Here is a 22,332-nt window from a genome sequence, read left to right as displayed (position 1 = left end):
GCCGGCTTCGGGCTGCAAACAACGGCCGCAGAGCTGTCTAATGACCAGGTAAACCCAGCACGCCGCCTGGCCGCCACCTCCCGAGGGAAACGAGGGCGCGCCGCCACCCGCAATGCCAGGGGGACCCGATGGCTGACGCCGCGGCTCAGCTACCTGAACGCCGTGCACGATATACACCTTCTCAGCCTCGCTCAGCGACACGGACGCCATGCTGCCGAGCCGCTTCGCTCGTCGCACGTCATCGGCTCGCGTCGCCCCGGCGCGGACAACGCCCCCCCCCACCACGCGCCTTGCGTCATCAACCTGCGCGGCGGCCGCTCCTGCAGCCACCACCGCTGCCGCCACCGCCGGCAGCTCGATGGGCTTCTCCTGCGCGCCGCCCCGTGTCTGGACGAGTCCAGGAAGCCGCGGCGCCTCGTGCCGGGGAGCCATCGCTGCAGCCCGAGGCCGGGTCCCGGGTCGGGGGCTGCAAGGGGAGGCGACGGCGGCGGCGGCGAGAGCCCCACCGGGGGCCTGGGACTGGGGAACTGCCTCCGGCTTCACGGTCAGTTGGGAGGGGGAACTGGGGTTGAGTGAAAAGGATGGGGTGAGGCCAGAGGCGCGGGCCGGGGCCGGAGCCGGAGCTTAGGACTTATAGTGGGAGAGGCGCGCGTCGCAGTTTGCTCAGAGCCGGAGTTGAAGTAGCAGAGCGAGTGTGTGTGTGTGTGTGTGTGTGTATGTGAGAGAGAGAGAGAGAGAGAGAGAGAGAGAGAAAGAGAGAGAGAGGAGAGACCAGAGAGAGAGAGAAAGGACCTGAAAGAGAGACCGACCGACCCTGAGCGAGGGGAGGCAGATGTCATGATTGGCCTGAGGGGCTGTCTCCTTGCTCTCCTCCCCTCTTCCCCCACCCCCATCCCTCCGTCCCGCATTTCTGTAGTCCCTCGGATGCGTGAAAAGAAGAGACGGTGAAGCCCTCTTTACTTTGTTCTGGGTAGGGAGGGTTCGCGCCGGGAGTGAGTGCCCAGTAGTCCCAGGGCGTCCTCACTCCACCCCAAGGATTCCACCCCTGCCCACTCTCTCGGGCTGACCAAACACTGACCCAGAACGTTGCAGGATCCCCCCTTGCCCCAGGTGGTCGCTGGAGCATTATCCCAAAGAGAGGAGGGGGCAGAGTCTTGGTAGCTGGTGCTGGCCAGGGGCACAGTGTCTAGGCGTCCCCAGTGCTTCCCAGCGATGGCTGGAAGCCTGGGCTTGATGGTGTGGTCGCTGGGAGCTGTAGACAGCTGCGGGGGGCAGGAAGGGGGAGTATCCCAGCCCTGGCCATGGCCAAGTTGGAGTATGGGCCTTGGATATCCAGAAGGGATACCCACAAGGTGAATATAGGGTCACTGCAGGAACCCAATAAGGCAAGGCAAGATAAGGTATGGTACAGATTTTAAAGAGGTCATGTGGATAAATGGGGGAAAGTTAACCCAGAGTGACTGAAGCAAGGGTGTCTGATGACTTTTCCAAATGTCCCTCTTTTAAGGAGCCTCCCGGTTCTGAAAAGTGAAAGTACAGTAACTCTTGACAGCTTGATCATCTGAAGAATGTATTTCTTTGCTAGTAGCTTCGATACTGTCTCATAGGTGACTGAGAGCTTACTATGGATGGGCTTTGGGCCAACTTTGGAACACTGAGACAAATAAAACACGACTTCTGCCCAGAGTAGCTCCCCAGACAGAGGGAAAGGCTTTAGGGTCAACATAACCACAGAACATGGTGGCACCCATGAATACAGTGGGATTAGGGAGGTGGGTCAGAGGAGGGTACAGGGAAGAAGTACCTGCCCATATTCTTAAGCTGTAAACTGCTGGGTTCCAAAATAAATAATCACTGGACATGACTAGCTTCTTAAGTCTCCATAGTTCTCTTATAGGTGTACTACCTACAGGGAAGACATCCTGCAGGGTTGGACTTGGCCCTCCAGGGAGACTGGGAGAGGTGAAGCCGGAAGGCTTTTCTTCCAAATGAAAGCACAGGTGCCTCACCTGTTGGGGCACATAGGAATCTTTGTGTGGTCGGACACCTGGTTTCTATGTGAGGAGCTTTGTGATGAGATAATAAGGCGCTGCTGATGTTAGAAATGATATTCTGTTCTAGAGATTGCTCAGAAAGTAAAGACCCTGAACATGGAGTTTTAGTAGCTAGATAACTAAGAGAATTATAGATTTTAAAAGTGGCAGCAAATGGACAGATCAGAAAAGACAAAGAGTCTGAGTTGGATATCATGGAATCATCTTTCTATAAAGATCTTTCAATATGTCTTTGAAAATATAGAACACAAACTTGAACCATTCCCCTGACAACTGACTAAAGGTTCCTTGCTGGAGAAGAGTTGGATGTATTTGCTAAATAATTTTATGAATGATGTCTGACATGTTGGGCTAAGTAGGTCTGAGAGGTGGAAACAGCGGAATGTTTATTTTCGGTTCTCTATAAACAATGACACGTTCAGTAACTGTTACATATCAATGCTGGCAGAACATTTTTTATCATGTTTGTTGTGATAATGCATTACACATTTTTAAAACTCATAAATTCGGAGTTCTTTTTTGGTTTATTGAAGCAAGTCAAAGAAGGCACGTTAGCCAGAAAATTAAGAAGCCAAGAATAACACCTTAGTCTATAAAACCAGCATGTTTTTCTATCGTCAGATTCTTGGGGGCGGGGGTGGAGGGGACTATGTTTTCTAAGTCTGTCCATTCTGAGCCTCTTACTATGCAAATTTTATTTAACATTAACTTACGTAGTGCTTATTAGGTGCCAAGCACTGTTCTAAAGCACTTTACAATGATTAACTGATTTCAGTCCTCGCAAGAGCCCTATGAGGCAAGTACCGTTATCCCTATTTTACAGATTGGGAAGCTGAGGTGCAGAGATGTTGATTGTCTTGATCAAGGTCACAGGTCACATGACTAAAAAGTGCCCGAGCTGGGGTTTGAGACCAGGCAACAACTCCCATACCTGCACTCCTAACCATCCCCTTATGCAGTCGCCTCACCAGACTCTACTTCATTTGCCCGAGTATTCGGTGAAGGAGGCCTGTTTAGTTATGGAATTGTTAACTGCTCTGTAGGCTGTAGTTGGTTTTTATTCCAAAAGCAGGGAGTCTGTTCAACCATAAATTCACATCCCTTGACTCCTTCTTCTAAAGGAAGGTCAAACATGGTGCGGAGGAGACGCTCGCTATGTCTGTTTCCCTTATCCCCTTTCGGATAAGGGAAGAGGTTACATACAAGCCAAGTGGAGCTTAACTCAGAGTAGCTGAGAAGAGCTCTCAGCAACAGAGAAGGCTGTTGGATCTGGGACGGATGATGGAGCGAGGCATGGAGACCCGGATGCCAACCATGTGTCTTACTCCCAGAATAGACATCTAGAAGCTCTTCAAACAGGAAGTATTTGTTTGCATGCCTGTGAGTGTCTAGTGTTCTCGTGGACTCAAAGAGATGGGAAGCTGAAAACACCTGCCTAAAAGGAGTTGAGGATTTGCTGTAGCTGGAGAGCCCAGGCACTCGAACTGGCGCATAAACAAGACAGTGAAATAAACTGCTCAATTGAGCCAGTGTGGTAATTAGACGTGAGGCCGACCTGTAATAAGGTGCTAATTGTGCAGGCCAGGCATCAAGGATGAGAGGTAAAGAGCTGCTATTAGCCACTAGCAGACAACAATGACATTACAGAGGTGGAATAAATCTGTCCCACCTAACCTTGGTTAATTAAAGCAGTAAAAGCCAGTTACAGAAGAGCTTGGGGCAACGCAGAGTCCGTGGTGCTGAAGTTGCAGGGATTTCTTAAAAGACCAGCAGGGGAACATCTTCCCAGGCTCAAAGAGAGGCAGCCAAGTGCCAGACCTTTACCTTTGCATTTTCACAATTAGCCCAAAACTGCAGAAAAGCAAATGCGAGTAACTTATTTTCCCTATGGATCTGTTTCCTTTAAACATTTTGATTTGTCCTGCCAGTGCGGTGTCTGAAGAAACACTCGATATAAATAACCTGTCAGTCATGCAGGCAGGTCTGTGGCTGTGTTGCTTTTCCAGAAATTACAACTCTTAATTACAGTGGCAGAAAAACTGATAGGACTCCATCGGTAAAGCTTATTCTCATATAGAGGAATGGTCTTCGTGTGTGTTTCCTTTTGAGAAGGTAGCAGAGTGCTTCTCACATCTTTCATTAGGGAACAAAGGGTTGGGGGGGGGGTCACATATTCTGATTAGCAAGTCTGGAAATACTTAAACACGCATACCCATGCTAATAGCCCCAGAATCGGGATAGAAATGGAGGAGTGAAGTCAGGATATTGACCTGCTTGGGGGGAAGGGGAGAAGCAAATGCCACGCTGCCTCTAGTTTCTTCTTGTGTGTGCATGTTTTTAATCACTTGCTTTCCTCTTTGGAAGCAGATTTCCAGAGACAAATGGCCAGGTTATTCCTGGCTCTCAACTGTGAAGGTAAGAAGGCTTCAGTCCCCTGTCCCCCCTGATTCAGTTATCCATCCAAGAAATGCCAGGAAATACCAGGAAAACTCCATCTTTTCATAGTCTCCTCCAAACTGTAAGCTTCCTGGTATGTAGAAACTTGGCAGTTGAACTCTGGATGTTTCTGGGCTACCTGAGACAGGAATTTCTCCTGGTCAAGGTCTGTGGGGACAGAATTTCTTTGGGTGGGATAAATATCTCACCTTAGAAAAATAAGCCTAGTGGGACAGATGCAATTCTGGCCACAGTTCTGTTGCAGCAACTTCTGACGTGGCTGTGGACAAAGCGTACATTTCTAAACTGAAAAATAGCAGCAGAAAAATCTAGAAAGGCAAGATGATTAGGAAGATCATGCTCTTTCGGTACAAAGACTACTGGGTGCCTATCCCCGTGATCTGGGCTTTGCCACAGATCATTTTTTTGTGATTTTTTAAGAGCAAATCTCTTAACTGTTCTAAGCCTCATCTTACCCTAAAATGTGTATCTTACCAAGATGGTAAAGCTCAGAACCAGTCACAGATACACGTCCTGCTTCACGTTTAAAGATTTCTCTCCCTTACCACTTTGTAATATTTGATGCATTTTGGTAGTGCTTTTTCCACTCTGAAAAAAAAAATTAAGTGAATTAACAAAAGGAAATGATAATTGTTTAGAAAACTGAGCATGTCAGGAAAATGGCTAACAGTTACTGGTGAATTTCTTTCTGTATATGAAGAAAGAACGGGGAAAGGAAGTTAAGGGATGCTTTTGGTAGACATACAAAAATCTAAGAAATTAACAAAATATTGAATTTGTTCCTGAGAACAGAGGATTCAGAATCTTAACCCCGCAGGGGATCTTGGCATGCAGCTCAGTCTTCCCTTGTTTTAGAGGTGAGGCCGCCGAGGCCCAGGGAGGGCAACTCTTTGGCCAGAAATCAGGTGGTAGTGGCCGCAGGAAGGGGAGGAGAACTGTGGTCTCCTGACCCTAAGCCAGTCTATTTTAACTTAGCACTGGCCTCCCTTCTGTCTCCAAAGCCCTCGATAGATGCGAGAGAGAGCCTGTCCACGGGCGATGGATGTGGACAGCCGGTTCCTTGGTCCCAGGGTCCTCCCAAGGCTCCGCTCTGGTGTGGCACCTACGGGTGCCGGGGATGAAAGACATCAGCAGGGATCTAAAGCTGTATGGCTTCCCTTCTTGCTCCCAGTGCCATTGCAGTAACTGGTTCTCTTGCTCTCCCCTCGATCTTAGATCCTTCCACGGGCCTTCTGCTTTTAGTCCCTAAAAAAGCCAAGTGCTTGCCTGGGTGATGTCACAGTGGCTGCATGTCTGCCCATGGCACAATGTGGGGGCAGGTGCCATTTTCAGCACCTCGGGTGGGACCCTTTGCCTGTTGGTCTCTGCCTAGCATGGGTGGGCACTCTCTCCGAAAAAGCAGCGTGCTGGAACTTAGCCCCCCAAGAAGCATTCTCCAATAGAAGCAGATTTTAGGGACTCAGTTCTAGGGTGACTGTCCCCGCTGAAGTTTCACATACCTCCTGCTTCCTGGGTTAAGGCAGGATCAGTCCTTCCAAATGTTGGCTGGTGTTCAGCCAAGGCCCCACCTCAGAGGACAGAATGCTTAAGTTCAGGCCTGTGGCCTGTGAATGCTGCCACACATGACCCATCCACTAGCACCATCTCCACATAACCATGTGTGGGCAAGAGAGCCAAACAGTAAGTAACCCAAGGTCATGGCGGAGGCACCAGCCCACCTTTCCCTTTGTTTTCTGGTTACGGGGCAAAATTAGTGGTTGCAGTGAGGAGTAAAAAGCAGGCTCTGGAATGAGAGCAGCTTGGGGAATGTACCCTCTCCACACCTCTTCTTTAGAGTATGAGCTTAGGCAAATCTCTCCATGCCTCAGTTTCCTTTCTCCAAAAGGGCATGGGAAAGCCAGGGTTTATATCTACAAGGAAGAGCAAAGAGAAGACGAGTCTAGCACACAGCCCAGTGTCTGTGGGGTAGTAGACACCTAGGAAGAATTGGGGCCCCACTCTTAGATTCAGCATGCCCCCCACTGTGACAGGAGCCAGGCAGAAGGCCCAGCTGGGAATCTACCCTGCCAGAGGCCAGTGGACCTGATTAGGAGAGGCTCACATACTGTGAGAGTAACACAATCATTGACAAGCAGTGTTGTTGAAGTCTGCTGGGTTGGTGATACATTGTTGCCCTTGGAAAGATTTTGTTGCTGGGTTGCAGATTTCTGGAATGCAGGGAGATGGCTGCACAAGCCTGGGGCAAGTACAGTCTGATAAACTGGGGGCGGGGTTGGTGGTGGTGGTAAGTCACCTCTCTAACCGTTTTATGGACCTTCAGCTCACTCCTAGAGCTTCATTTCTTTACTCATCTAGTTTGGATGAGGGCAGGTAAACCTTGCTAATCTCTTTCTCAAAGGCTGAGTGTTTCAGGCCCTGCGTGTGTAAGGTAGTCTGCTGGACAGTGTTGAGATCGGTTAAAGAGTCAGCTGCCAGAAGTCAGTCAAATAGCACAGAGAAGAAAGAAAAAAAAATTTTTTTTTTAAAGAACAGGTACAGTAGGCTTCCAGGAGCTAGTGGAAGGAATGTCTGTTTAGAGTCCATTTCTTGGGTTGTTTTTTTTGTTTGTTTGTTTTTTCAAAAGAAGTCACGAATCTTAGAGATCTAGGCCTTCCCATTCACTTTAGAGATGAAGCCAACAGAGTGAAGCTGACGTGACTTTTCCTGGGGTCCGCGAACTGTATGAGGGAGAAGGAAGCAGAACTTGTGTTTCCTGCTTGGTCATTCCTCCCCTCCCGCTCTGGGAAAAGAAAGAAAGTCACGTGCTGTGCTCAGACTGTGGTCTATGGTGGCAGGCAGAGCTGGTTTTGAGTCCTGGCCTTACCACTCCCTTGCTCTGTAGGAGCTCGGGAATATTACCCAAGACTTCTGCATCTCACTGGGTTGAGGTGTTAGAAGGTTGAGGTGCTGGATTTTTGTAAGAATTACAATGAGCTGCATTATCTAAGTCCTCAGTCATCATAGGCATTTGGTTCCTGTTGGTGCCCATCTCCATTCCTGGATATAGCACTGCATGTTTTGTCTAAAACTTTTAGACAGAGTCTCAGACAGATTTGGATTTCTTCATCTATGGAACAGAAGGAGTTTGGCTCAGATCTAATAGATGGTCTTGAAGGTTTCTTCCAGCTCTAAAATTCTGACCCAGATGGTGATTTTTTTTTTTTTAACCAGTTCATGGTACACATGCTCCTGTTTTAAAGTCTCATTAATTTTCCTCATTGTTAAAACGTATCATAAAGTACACCTATAAAAGGGGAAAATAGACTGTTACCCAAGCAAGTGTAGTTTCTACGGATCCCCAATGTTTGTGACCTGTATTATGGCATCCTCCATGTGGATGTGATGTAGGAAAGATGTTAGGGTTCCAAACCGAGAGCCAAGAGAGCGTTCTAAGATGTCTTTGTGCAAACAGGTGGTTTTATTTAAAGCAAGGGGACAGACGGTGGGCAGAAAGAGCCGCCCCAGGGTCATGAGGAGCGGCCCATCATATACTTTCAAGGTGGGAGGGGGTTGGGGATAGTGTAAACCTCCCAGGTATTTTGGAAACAAGGTTTCCAGGCTCCTGGGGGCCTTAGCTATTGTTAGGAGAGGTCGTTTATTGCTGTTTAGTAGAAACTCACTCTCCAGACCCTTCAGATGTGTATGGGTGGGTCATATGCTTGGGATGATTGCCAACATGTATCTGATAAAGGAAGTTTCCCAGGGGATTTTTATGTTAAAGGAAACTTACAGAATGCTGGGGATTGGGCTAAGATCAAGATGCCTTTTGCGCTTCGCAGAGTATCAATATTGAGGCAGTTGAGTCCCTGGAGGAAGGTCACTCTGCCTGTTTCAAGGACTTGTCAGGGGGACTGTAAGCGGTAAGGAATTAATAATTCCTATTCTGCCTTTGTGTCCCGCATCAGGTGTGTTTTTTTTTTTTTTTTTAAGTAGATTTAGAAAGTCAGGAGGTGGTGATCTGGCCACTTGTAGTACAATAGTCCATTGTGATAAGTAAGATAACTGTTAGCATCCATTCGCTGTCCAAATCCCAGACTTCATTCTGAAATGCGGGCCGAGTATTAAGAAGTCTGAGCGTGCACATGCGTCTATTTTATACGAAGGTTAGGAGGCCAGAAGGAAAATTTAACTTACGACCCCTGTCTGGTCTTCTCAGCGAACCTTATTGATTATAGGGTTTGGTTTGGGAGTGTGATGATTTACTTTTTTTCTTTTTTTTTTTTTAGTGGTTTTTTTTTTGTTTGTTTTAAGAGTTTATTTATTTACTTGACAGAGAGATCACAAATAGGCAGAGAAGCAGGCAGAGAGAGAGGAGGAAGCAGGCGCCGGATGCAGGGCTCAATCCCAGGATCCTGGGATCATGACCTGAGCCGAAGGCAGAGGCTTTAACCCACTGAGCCCCCCAGTGCCCCTTTTTTTAGTGTTTTATTGAAGGTTGAGTATGTCAGAAGACAAGAGACAGGCAGAGCAGGACAGGATCCTCCCGCAGAGAGTGGTGTAGACTTGTCGGTAAAGATCTTCTAGAACAGGCCAGGGCATTCTGCCTGCCTGGACGCCTTCCTTGGCTGGCGGTTGTGATGCAGATGATAAGGCACCTTTCCTTTGAACCACACCCTTACCTTTTAGAAGAGAAAGTTCAGTGACTCATTCTTTTTTTTTTTTTTAATGAAATATTTCAAACATAGTGATTCATGGTTCATTCTTTCTTTCTCTGAGAACCCTCTAAAAATGCGTATAAAATTTACAATCCTTTTGGATCCTTACACAAATTAAATTAAGAGAATTGTAACTCAGATAAATTGGTTTTCTCCTTCAGATACCTTTCTAAAGCTTCTAGGACACGGACCATTCCTTTATCTTTGAAGTTGTAGGGCTGCCTTTTGAATGCTTTTAAGTCTATCACTCTGCAATGTGAGTGATTGTACACTTCTAAAAGTGGCAAACATTGTATTTTTGAGACAGTAGGATTTAAACCATAGAAGGTTATTTTTTTTTCTTTTATTCTTTATTTCTTTTCAGTATTCCAGAATTCATTGTTTATGCACCACACCCAGTGCTCCATGCAATATGTGCCCTCCACAATACCCAACCACCGGGCTCACCCAACCCCCCATCCCTCTCCCTTCCAGAACCCTCAGTTTGTTTCTCAGAGCCCACAGTCTCTCAGGGTTCATCTCCCCCTCCAATTTCCCCCAACTCACTTCTCCTCCCCATCTCCCCATCTCCTCTGTTAAACCATAGAAGGTTATTGATATACTCGTTAAGATGAATTTCAATTGAGAAAAGGGATGCAAGTACCAGAAAAGATGCTGCCTTCTTTCAGGGGACCTTTTAAGTGATTGTATATGGGTAGACTGAGTTCTTTAACCGTAGTAAAAATTAGTTTAGGTGAGAATTCAATGTTTAGGGCAAGTTCAAGAAGATACCAGATGCCCTCCCCACCACCCCACCTCCTAACAGCAATTCAACACAATACTAGATTTATTACGAGGTTAACTACTCACCTGAAACCGATGGTGACCTATGTTAAAAGCCTCCGATTTAAGGGTTTCTACTGCCTTGCTGAGGTTCATGACGTTGGCTAAGGAGTTGATGAAATTGAGTTGAACAATACGTTCTTCCTAGTAGGGAGGGACCCAGAAAGTTGAATCCTTAAAAGAAATTATTTTGGAGTATTTGGATGACCCTTCTCTCTAAGTCAAGGGAAAATAACGCTTGTTTTGAGTTTATTCAGCCCGTCTGTAAACAGATACTTCATACAGGTTGAGTGTGTTAATGCTACTTTAATCTGTACAGTCCCCAAAACCTACTTCTGTGCTGTGTGTGAATGCGTGTGTGGATGTGAGAATGTGAGTGGGTGTGGTGTCTCAGGAAAGTAATCCTCAGAAAGTACTTTGAGAAGCTTTTACGGATTTTAGATCTAGCTGAACTAATCCCGGCCTTCGAGATAACATATTATCTCATGAAAGTCAGTGAAGTTGGCAGTCTGAGAAGATCGGTGGTTCCTGGGACACTTGTTGGTGGACAGCTTGGGGGGGGCGGTTCTGATACATCGAATACAGAACTTGTATGTTTTATGGGATGGCTTTGACCCTTGCGCATAAAGCCTGGGCTTTGGGTCAGTTTTGTTAGGGCAGGTGATGGATTTATAAGAATTTGCCCCTCATTCAACAAATGATGAGTAACTATAGGTACTGCATCTGGACCCTTGCTATCACCAATGGCCAGCACTTGGCTGGGCATCCAGCCTAGCCAACCTGCTGATGGGCCACAGTGGAGTGGGACTTGGAGCTTTATGGTAGCGTCGCCCTTTGTATTGCTCAGCCGTGGATAGGCAGCATGGAAATTGAGTCACGAGTGCGTACCACAGAGCCAGCCCAGTACCCCACATCCTGGGCTTATAGGACCACAGACTGCATTTCACTAGATACATTTGTGTCCACCTGTCTGGGTTACTGGAAGAGCACACTTGTGGTCAGGTATGATGAAGCATGTGAGTTATAGATCTGGAGGCAATTCTAGGGAGGTTTTGTTTTTGCTTTTGTTTTAGAAAATGATCACTACTTTCAGTCACTTCTCAGTTTTTTGCTTCTGAAACTCTAGAGGGGAGGACTAGATGATTTCCTTAGAATTCCCACCTGCTGGGATAGCCCAGATCTCAGAAGGTCATTTGACACCACACTGCACGCTCCTTATCATCTGGTTGGCTGAGAGCTCCAGAACAAGCTCCAGAACTCCTCCCGTATCAAGAATCCTCCTATGACTTCCTTACCCCTAGGGCTTAGTCCCTTCGCCTTTGTGGGCCTCAGTGTGCTCCTCTGCAGGTAAAAGAATAATGACTTTGGGCATGGATTAGTCACATATGAAAAAGCCAACTCTTTTTTTTTTTTTTTTAAGATTTTATTTATTTATTTGACAGAGATAGACAGTGAGAGAGGGAAAACAAGCACGGGAGTGGGAGAAGGAGACGCAGGCTTCCCACTGAGCAGGGAGCCCAATGTGGGACTCGATCCCAGAACCTTGGGATCATGACCTGAGCCGAAGGCAGACACTTAATGACTGAGCCAACCAGACATCCCAAAGCCAACTCTTCTTAATGCTCTAGAACTGTTGGCCAAAACAGTACGACATAGATAACTGTAATTAAATTTGCCAAGCAATCATTGTTTTTGATCTTTCTTTGGAAACAAAACAGAAGAGGAACAGAAAACCCAGTTCCACCCAGCTGGAACTCTGGCCTGTTGCCTCACTGGGCAGTGTCTCCCCAGCTTGTTGGCCTCTGGTGGACTCCAGGCCCTCCCGTGTGTCTCATCTTGTCCTGTCTATCAGTGCCAGAGCAATCATACCATAGCATGACTACGGCCCAACTAGTTTCCTCAGAGACTGGGGTGCCTCCCTGGTACCTCCAGGGTGAAGTCCCAACTCACCTCGAAGCTCAAGGCCTTGTAAAACATAGCCTTCATGACATAACCCTACCTTAAACTTCATTTCCACTTAGCAGCACCCCCCCACCTCTTGTTCCCAACACAACCTGTATATGCGCGTACTCATGCACGCAGCCCTGGGCATCCAGCCCCCACAAACTGTGTCACCACTCTCCCTGCCTTTGAGTGGAACGCTTCACCTCGCTCCATGCCCTGCTCAGATCCTCTCCCTTTAAATGCCCTGGCCATTAGGAAGTCTATTGATCTCACTTCTGGACTTTGGGGGGTTTTTTGGGGGCGGTGGGGGCATTACTGTTTGTCTCTCCTTTGTACTGTTCATTAGAAACCTGTATGTTAGGATCATTGTGGGATAGGTCTGATTTCTGCATCCATTCACTCAAGAAATAAAGATGTGAGCACATACTCCTGCCAGATACCAGGCTCCAAGGCCAAACAAAATGGGACTTGCCGGTTAGTAGAACAAAGCGAGTAAGGCTAGTCTGAGCAGATTGGGAGCTGGCAGAGGGGAACAACAGGGCCTGTACTGGGCAGCGCACACGCATTTCCTTGTGAGAGAGCCCCCCCCCCGCACAGTTCCTTACACTGAGTGGGTGCTCCAGAAGTATGTTTTTGAATTGAACTGAACTGAACACGGGAGAATTTAGAGGGTCAACAGGGCAAGGGAATGGGGTGAGAGGTGTGGGACGCAGGGAGGACTGGAAAGGCTGCCCCTTTCAGGGTGTGAGCTGGTGGGCAGAATTCAAGGTCCCCGGACCCACCAGCCTCCTTGTATGCACAACCCAGAGGCCTGAGCAAACAGTACTGCCCAACGCTTCACGCAAGGGACTCGTGGGGAGTCGGACATAGGCAAAGAGCCACTCCTCAACCCCAGTGATTGGAGTTTCCCTAATTCAAAATAGAAAAGGGAAAAAAGGTCAACATTTGCTTCTCCTAATGTGGTCATTAGGGGCAGAGTGAAGGGAAGGTGCACTGTTTGTTCAAGGTGAGGTTTTCCCCATACTTGTCAGATTTCCAGTTAGCTAATTTAAGGAACAGATCCTTATTGGAAAGCTACTTCCATTGCTCGAGTGGCCTTGGAGTTAAGCAAACTCTTTATCACAGTGTGCCTTGATTGGTTTTGAGCAGGATATTTTGAAACTCTGAAGTGTGGGTTGGAATGTGAACTTGAGTTCAGTACTTGGTGTCTGACTCTGCCGAGGGTGCCCTTGTCTGAGTGCTGGCCCGGATCACAGGTTCTCCCTCACCAGTGAGGGGAGAACAGAGCTCCTCTATACACTCTTTGGTCCCACATTGTTTGAAGATGGAACATTCTGGTTGCTTAAATAAGAGTCACAGTCCACTTCCTTCACAGTCCTACTTGGTGCTTCCTCCACCATCTGGGATATGTCCATACCCATGAAAGGAAGCAGACAGGGCCTCCCAAGGTGGGCCTGGAATCACAACGCTCTGGCATTGTACTCAAGCATTTGTGTGCCAGGCCCTGGGCTAATGAAAAGACAGGGCTTCCAGCCCACAGGAACCTTATGCTGGGAGAGCATAGCAGGTGTTCCCTAAAGACCTGTTACCTAAAATGAGTACCCTTCTTTTACAAACAAATAAAACTGAACCAGGTTTAGTTTTATTTGTATTCCAGCCCACAGCCAATTAGTGGTCATAAATGGAGAGTTTGTTGGGGGGATTAGTAACTGTAGACACAGAAATGATAGTAGCCAGGAATGAAAGAGGAAGACAACGAACCAGACAAAGGAGATGTTGGAATAGGAATTCTAGTAGTGTGAACAGGCCAGCTGGTGTGAGGCCAAGAGCTCAGTGAGTCTCCACAACTCCTGAGGACATCATTCCCTGACCCACTCCAGTAACTGGTGTTCCGGTAATAACTAAATCATTCCAAAGAAATGAATGGCTATTGTACTTAAGACAGGAGCAGGTATAGTATCTTTTTCTTCGGTCTGTTTTTATTTTACTTCCATGTTTTGTTTTTCATTTCCACCTTAACCATCTTAATGGTTAAAATGCGAATCTGCTCAGGAACAAGCCACAGTTACTGGGAAATTTACTTACGTGGAAGGGTCTGTTCCTCAAGTTATTGCCATGTGTACAATCAAGAATGAGTAATTGACGAGAGGATACAGTCAGCTGGTCTGAATATACTACGAGCCTAATGAAATCACTGGAAATCCCTACGCATGAGCAGTGCTCTGAAATTTATTTTCAGTGATGATCCATTTCAGAAAACCACACAGAACCCTTTGATGGAGTACCCAGGTTTCAGGGAGTTGACCGTTGGGCTGTAGGTGACAGGAGGTTATGCTGCCACAGACATGGGTGGGGCGGGGTGAGTTGTAACTACCCATCTCTGTCGCACTGAGCTGTTCTGGAGGGAAAGCTGGAGCCAAGACAGATCTCACTTATCTGGTGGATAACAGCCACCTCGAACTGTGGGTCAGCGAACTTCTGTATAAAGCTAGAGAGTGGGGGCGCCTGGCTGGCTCAGTCAGTGGAGCAGGCGACTCCTGATCTCAGGGTCATGAGTTTGAACCCCACGTTGGGTGTAGAGATTACTTCAATTAAAAAAAATAAATCTTAAAGGAAAAAACACTAGAGACTAAGTAGGCTTTTTAGGCTTGCTGGTCGTAGGGCCTCAGCAGAAGAGCTCAGCTGTGCCATTGTAATGCAAAAAGCAGACAGAGCCCATACGTCTTTGAATCTCATGACTGTGGTCCAGGGAAACTATGTGGTTGGTACTCACAGACCTGTATGGCAGCAGGAGAACCTACGAGAATGCTTGCCTGTGGAAGTTGTTGAAATGCTGAGCTTTCATCAGCTCTGGAATCATTGTAGGATTTCATGGGATTTCAGCTTTTCATTTGTTGGCTTTTGGTTGAACAGAGCTTAGGATATTAGACTCTGCTGGGCCCGGGGCCGGTCGCAGACACCCTTGTCTGCAGGCGCCTGCGGTCCTTCCATTCGGTGCCTCATAAGGGTATTCGTGTATCCTTCAGGCCTCTAGGTTGTTGCCAGCGGCACCAATTGCCGTTGTCTTGTGGCGAGCACAAAATTGCTTTATTCAAAGACTCTGGTTGACAGCCTGTGGGAAACCACTGCTTTTCCTCTACTTGGGGTGGTTATTCCATACGTCATGACTCCCCGTCCCTTGGCTCCCAGCACAGTGTACCCAGCGTGTGATAGTCACGCTCTTTGTGGAGTCATACTGCCTTTCAGCCATTCATTCTCCGCCATCCTGGGGAGGGGAGGCCCTGGCCTTGTTCTTTCATTATTAGCCTCTGCAACTGTGGACCCCAAGTGTCCGTCATTTTGAGGAGCGGTGACTGCTTTGCCCACTCAGCTTTCTGGACACGTCCTGCCTCGTTGTGATTACAGCATATTCAGTCCAGAGGCTCGCTCCGTGCCGGGGCTGAGGGCAGGGGAGGAAGAAGGCCAAAGAGTGAGGAAAGCCCGGCACAACCACTGAAGGTTTGTTCGTGCCCTGTAGAGCCCCAGCCTCCAGAAAAAGACACAGAGCCAGTGCTTCCTGTGAATAGTTTCCGCTGCTACAAAATGCCTGGAGTTTCGGGCCCAAAGATGTCACTTGCGGTGCCATGGACCACGCCGGTGGCCTCTCTGTGGCGCCGGCATCTGGGGCGAGCCTGCCACCGGCACAGTTTCTGAGTGAGAAACCGGCCTGGTGATGCAGCGGGCCGCCACACACTCCATAAGGAATCAGAGCCGGGAAATGTGTACTTGCCGCGTCTTGCGGCACACGCTGTGGACAGATCGACTTTATTATCGATCCTGAGTTATTGCATTAAATAATGTCTCCAGAGACGCGGGCTGCAGCTGTTGGGAAGAAGGGGCGTGTTGCTCAGCCCTTCTTTTGGAAGGAACGGCTCTCTTTCCTAGAAAGAATGTGCCACATGTGTGCGGCCCGTGGTGTGTGGGCCCTTACAGTCTGTGGCGTTCGTCAGGAGCACCTGCAGCTCCCTTGGGCCTCACACCAGCCCTGGGGGCAGGGGTGCTAGGGCTGCAAGGGGGTGTCTCTGCAAGTGAGGACACGAAGGCTCACGACGCCTCACAGTCAGGTGGAGGAACACCTTGGGACGCATTGTCCAACGTTCTGCACTTGACCCCATCACCTGCGAGGAGGGCAGGACTCAGGGAGTCTCTGATTGCTGGAAAATCCGCTCTTTGGGTCATAGGACTGAAAAACCTGGTTGGTTTCAAGAACCTTCCCTCTCCCGGTGATTGTTTTGCCTTTACCATTGGCTAATGCGTAGTAAGTGAGAGCGTCTTCATGGTTGCTGCTGAGCCCCGGTCCTAGGTCACCAGGTCCTTTCCGCCTCCTCATCCCTGTTAACCCCAGACAGCCTTCAACACCAGCCTCTGGGTTTGTCCTTGGCACAGAGGCAGCAGTGTTCACGCTGAAGAGAGTTTTCCCAGAGGGCTTGGTGCTCTGTGCCCCGTCTTGTCTTTTTAAGTCACAACTGGAACATGTTTTTTGACACCATCCTCCCAGCAGATCCGATCCCTTGTAAACAGAGAGACATGAGTTCTAGCCCCACTTCTGAGTTGGTGTCTTGTGTGTGCAGCTACAGCTCCAGCTGACCTTGGGGGAGGCATTTGCCCTTGGAAGGCTTCCTTTACATATCTGTCATGTGAGGGCTTTGGGCAAGGTGGCCCTATTTCGCAAAGGCTAAGTTAACTCTCGGAAGGAAGGAAGGAAGGGAACTTACTTTTCTTTCCTTTTTTTTTTTTTTTTTTTTTTTTTTTAAGGAAACTCTACACCCAGTGTAGGGCTCGAACTCATGACCCCAAGATCAAGAGTCATGTGTTCTTCCAACTAAGCCAGCCAGGTGTCCCAAGAGCTCACATTTTATTTTTTATTATTTCTTTATTTGAGAGAGAGCAAGCTTGAGTTGGGGGGGAAGGGGCAGAGGGAGAGGAAGAAGAAGGCTCCCCACGGAGCAGGAAGCCCGATGCGGGGCTTGATCCCAGGACCCTGGGATCATGACCTGAGCCGAAGGCAGACGCCTACCCCACTGAGCCACCCAGGTGTCCCTCATGGCTTACTTTGGAAAGGTGATTTTATCAAGTCTCCTTGATAACAAGATACCACCAATTTTCTGGGTCCTTTCTTCTCTTTTCCAGATGCCAGTATGGACAGAATAGCTTATGATGCTTCTCCCCACCCACCACTTCCGAGACATTGAGCGGAAGCCAGAATACCTCCAGCCAGAGAAGTGTGTCCCACCTCCCCACCCCGGTCCTGTGGGAACCATGTGGTTTATCCGCGACGGCTGTGGCATTGCCTGTGCCATTGTCACCTGGTTTCTGGTCCTCTATGCGGAGTTTGTGGTCCTCTTTGTCATGCTGATTCCATCCCGAGACTACGTGTACAGCAGCATCAACGGAATCGTGTTCAACTTGCTGGCCTTCTTGGCTCTGGCTTCCCACTGCCGGGCCATGCTGACGGACCCCGTGAGTATGTCTGGGCCTGTTTTAACCAGCCCACACTCTCCTCCTCTGGCCCTGGCATGGCCACAGCCTGCATGTTCCCCCGGACCTTGGGAGTGTCGAGAACAGGAGGGCCAGGGCTGGGGTGGGAGAGTGAACTCAGGCCCCCCCCGAGGGGACACCATCTGTGCCACACCCTCTCCGTCTTGGTAGGAGGATCCTGTATGTACACTGGTGTATGCATGCATGGAGCCTGCTACAGGAGGGGTTTGGCCCACGGGGATACCTAGCCTCTCGTTCGTTCAAAAGGCACAGTCAGATAACCGTGGAGACTGGGGACAGATTAGCAGAGTGGAAAGCATGGTGGGGGCAGTGGGGGGCAGTGGGTCAGGGCAGGGCTTCCCAGGGAAGCCAGGACTGCAGCGAGGTACTCTGGAAATTAAAGCCATATCCAATTCCAGGAACCTGCACAGAAACAGTCTTCACTTTGGGCAAGGCTCATCTTTTCCGGAAAAGCTGGACCAGCCTGTTTCAGGCGGCAGCAAGTGCCTCTTGGTGCATATCTGTGGGTAAAGCGGTGGTGTTCTGCCTGATGCCTTAGATAAATATAGCAGGCTGTGCCAGGGGCTGTTGGGGGTCATGCACCCCAGTAGTAAGCTCTCCGTTCCTGGTCATTGTCTCCCACGGGAGAAGTGAGAGTGCATGATTTGATGAAGACCTCCTGTGGCTCTATTTGTTTGAGTGCGTAGGACAAGTATGTTTAAATTAAGAGGGGGAATGGGGCACCTGGGTGGCTCAGTGGTTAAGCCGCTGCCTTCGGCTCAGGTCATGATCTCAGGGTCCTGGGATCGAGTCCCGCATCGGGCTCTCTGCTCGGCAGGGAGCCTGCTTCCTCCTCTCTCTCTCTGCCTGCCTCTCTACCTACTTGTGATTTCTCTCTGTCAAATAAATAAATAAAATCTTTAAAAAAAAAAAATAAAAATAAAAAATAAATTAAGAGGAGGAAAGTCCCGCTACTGGCTGTGGCATTGGCCACCCAGACCCTGTTTCTGTGGGCCCCTGGGAGAGCAAAACAGAGACTCTGGGTCCTGCTCATTCCCTCCTCGACGGGCTCCATTTCCTGCCAGTTCAGGCAGTGAGTTGTTAATCCATCCCGAGAGAGCCGCTTTCCTGGCTCGAGTCCACCTCAGCAGCCAGTCCAGATAGTACCTCTTCTCCGGCACGTGCTGGCACCATTAATGGGGTCCCCGATCAGCCGGGCCCTGAAGGGCCAGGTGTACAGCCTCCCCCTCCCCCGACTATCTGAAAAGGAGAGCGTTCCTTTGAAACCTTTCCTAAGCCATAAACGGCAACAAGCAAAGAAGCAATTCACATTTTATAAAAGCAAACATCCTCTTCAGATGTCTTTCTGTTGGCTGAAACAGATACTGAAGTGGGTCTTTCGTCAAAGCAAAGTGATGTAACGTGAACGTCAGGGACAAGGGGACCATACATGGTTCCAACCAGTGTGCCCTCTGTCTGGAGAAGACAGGTGAGGCCAGCCCAGTGCAACGGAGGCTATGGCAGGGGCAAGCCCGGGTCGCTGGGGCAAAACAAGGGAGGGGGCAGGAACCGTGTAGACGACGAGGACGGCTGCTGGCTGGCACGGCCGGCCTGTTGTTGCAAGAGCAGTGTCTGTTGGTAGAGGAAGTGGCGGGTGGTGGGCCAGGAAGACACTGACGGTGGGCCAGGCGGAGAGAGCGGTGGGCACACAGTCGTGTGGCCCCTCGAGGCACCCGGGAGCTGCGTGGAATGGTGGGACCTAAGGAGGAGAATGGGTTTGGGTGGCAGTTGGATGAGGAGAGGCGGTCTAGAGTCCCCAAGGATTTTGAGTAAAAGAGTGTCATTTTATGGGGATCATGCTGGCAGTCCTGAGGAAGAGCCCTGGGGGCCCTGATGGGTGGGACAAAGTGAATGGTGTGTTCATTGACGGCCTTCGCCATGAGAGGGCCTTTCCGGACAATCGCGACAGATGTGAGCAAGACAGACCAGAATCCCTGCCTCCTTGGAACTCACGCCTTAGCACAGAGGGTCAGACAGCAAAGACGTGAGCCAATGAACAAGGTGATTTCAAACATCAATAAGGTCGCCTTCTTAGCGCAGTGGGCAGCGCGTCAGTCTCATAATCTGAAGGTCCTGAGTTCAAACATCAATAAGTATTTTAAGGACAGTTGAAGAGTGTGATCGGGTGATGTGGTGGTGACTTTTCTGGGGCGCAGGGGAGGCCTATCTTAGGGATCTGAGAAGGACAATGAGCAGAGCCCTTGAAGTTGAGGCCTAAATGGCATGGAGCTGTGAGTCAGGCCAGTGAAGCCCTGAAGACACAGCCTTCCGGGACGGGGAGAGAGTAGGTGCAAAGGCCCAGAGGTGGGCACCCACTTGGCATCTTTGGGGAACAAGACTAAAACCAGGGTGATTGCCACATGGTGAGCGGGAGCAAGAGGAGCTGGAAGAGGTAGCTAGGATGGCAGAAGCCGGATCAGGCAGGGCCTGGAGGGCCTCATGAGAGCTTAGCTCTTCATTCTCACGCAGTGGGAAGCCATTGAAGAGGCATGACATGACTGGATTTTTTTTCTTTTTTTTTTTAATTTATTTATTTGACAGACAGAGATCACAAGTAGGCAGAGGCAGGCAGAGAGAGAGGAGGGAAAGCAGGCTCCCTGCTGAGCAGAGAGCCCAATGCGGGGCTTGATCCCAGGACCCTGAGATCATGATCTGCCTGAGCCAAAGGCAGAGGCTCAACCCACTGAGCCACCCAGGCGCCCCCATGACCTGATTTTTAAAAAGTGCCTTGTGCTTGCAATGAGGGTTTGAGATGGAGCAGAGACCCAGGACTGGAGGGATGGCAGTGGTGCGCACACGGCATGGTTGGCGGCTAAGACCAAAGTGGGAGCAGTGAAGCTAGACAGAGCTGTTGGATTTGGAGTGTATTTTAAGCCACTAATTCTCAAACCTGGCTGCACACTAGAATCCCTTAGGGAGCTTTGAAGTAGTACAGATGTCTGGGCCCCATCCCCAGAGATTCTGCTCTGATTGGTTTGGGCCAGAGCCCTGGGTATTGGGGTGTTCTAAACTCCCAGGCGTCCTCTGTGTTCAGCACAGAGGAAGAGAACCACTCTTCCGAAGGGCTGACAGAACGGAGAAGGCCTGGAGGGTGTGCCTTCCAGCGTCTTGGCCTGAGCAGCTAGGGCATTGCTTGTGCCGTTTATTAAACGGGAGAGTCAAGGAGAACGGATTTTGGAGGAAAATCAAGGCTTCTGTTCGGGCCGACTGTATTACACGTAAGCCGAGATGACGGGTGGGCAGTAGAGAGGCAGGTTTAGGGCTGGTGGAGGGTCAGGATCAGACAGCTTCGTGCAGCATTATTGGCGTCTAGAAGGCGCGTGAGTCCGGGAACTGGATGTCAGGAGGACGACGGAGGGAAGGCTCTGGCAGGCCATTCCAGCTGCCTCGCACCGCGCGTCCTTTTCCCCTGTGTTGACTCGAGTGGACTCTCTGGGGTCTCCTGCATTTGGATGATTTGGATGATTCTCACGGCTTCCCATCGCTAGTGAGTAAACCATAGACTGCACCCCAGACACCAGCCAGCTTCCCATCAGTGTGTTTTGCTGGTGGCCCCAAAGAAAACTGGGCCCCCAAATGAAGCATCTGTCAGATATCTAGCATTACTAGTAAGGGGAGCAACTCCAGACCTGTCCTAAAGGCGTGCCCCTCCTCGGGCTCTCCAGCTACCTGTTTTTCCTCTTTCCCAGCACACTGATGTGTTATGCAAAATCCAGTTCTATGCAAAACCAAGCCCGTCCAGAGAGAGGTGGGAGGCCCTGGGGCAGCATAGGGAGCCTCGAACTCACACTGAAAACAGATCAGATTGGGGGTTCCTTATTAACAGTGCAGGATGGGTGTGTTTTAGGAAGGTGCCAACTGAGGGTCCTAAGGAGATCCCTAGCAGGATTATAATGTTTTGTATCTCAGGAATTCATGTTGCCTTTAGTTCTTCTCAAACTATCTCCGTGGGTTATAAACAACATATAACAGTGTGTGCATTGTTTGTCATTTGGGTTTGTTAGTATTACTAGGCTATAGTTAAAAAAAAAAAAAAAAAGAAGAAGAAGAAGAATCACTCCTAGTCTCCCCCACACAGTTGCTAGACCCCTTCTAGCTTTGAAATCTTACCGTGGTTGGACCATCAGAACAATTGTAATTACCCACAGCTTTCTGAACCGGTTAGCAGTCATTCCCCCACTGCAGTGGGAAACCGGTCTGTGCAGAGCTTGAGCAGGAAAGGGAAGAGGGAAATGGCTCACAAATGGAGATGAAGCTCCCATGGGAAGTGGGGTCAAAGGGATGGGCCTGGAAGGAGAGGGAAGGGAGCCAAAAGGGCCTCACTTGGGGGGCGGGGGGCTGGCCTAGAGGCGGCATGGCGTGGGCAGACCCCAAGGCAGACCATGGTCAGGTCTCGGGTGCACTCGCCTTGCTTACCCTGAGGGTGTGTCATGTCAGGGAGTTCTCTGTATTCCTGAAACACCTCAGAGCTCTGGAGGGGGCTCTGACCGCCTGGAGGAGGCAGCCTCTTGAAAACACACCAGGCTTGAAGACTCTTATCTTGGTACCCATCTCCCTCCCACCCCCACCCCGGCGTCACCACTTCTTCCTTTCCCTTTGCAGACACATTTTAATTCCTCATCCTGTGAGCTTCCTCAGGAATTTAAAATTTAAATCTGAAATTTTGAATCTAAAATTTAGATCTGGGACATCTCTCTGTCTCCCGGAAGCTGCTTAAAGCTGAGAGGCCTAGCTTATCCTGTTTTGCCCTGGCTGCCAGGAAGCTCAAAGCCAAGCCGGTGTGC

At 49.4% G+C, this 22,332-nt stretch overlaps 2 protein-coding genes across 4 annotated transcripts in view; one reads left to right on the top strand and one right to left on the bottom strand.

The window, feature by feature from the left end:
- Window positions 1-432, bottom strand: part of EXOSC7 (exosome component 7) — a 34,922-nt gene extending 34,490 nt beyond the window's left edge. Inside the window, exon 1 of the mRNA XM_059160665.1 lies at window positions 154-432. Within this exon, the coding sequence (XP_059016648.1) occupies window positions 154-432 (279 nt within the window). The remainder of the gene's footprint in view (window positions 1-153) is intronic.
- The window catches only part of ZDHHC3 (zinc finger DHHC-type palmitoyltransferase 3), a 54,546-nt gene continuing 32,618 nt past the window's right edge, over window positions 405-22,332 (top strand). For all 3 annotated transcript variants that reach the window (XM_059160667.1, XM_059160669.1, XM_059160668.1), the window contains exons 1-2: window positions 405-544; window positions 17,141-17,470. In XM_059160667.1, the coding sequence (XP_059016650.1) occupies window positions 17,165-17,470 (306 nt within the window). In that variant the 5' untranslated portion in view covers window positions 405-544; window positions 17,141-17,164. The remainder of the gene's footprint in view (window positions 545-17,140; window positions 17,471-22,332) is intronic.

Source organism: Mustela lutreola, chromosome 2, assembly GCF_030435805.1.
Source record: "Mustela lutreola isolate mMusLut2 chromosome 2, mMusLut2.pri, whole genome shotgun sequence".
NCBI classification, from domain to species: domain Eukaryota; kingdom Metazoa; phylum Chordata; class Mammalia; order Carnivora; family Mustelidae; genus Mustela; species Mustela lutreola.
Note: the sequence above shows the minus strand (reverse complement) of the source record. Positions and strands in the feature narration are given on the sequence as shown.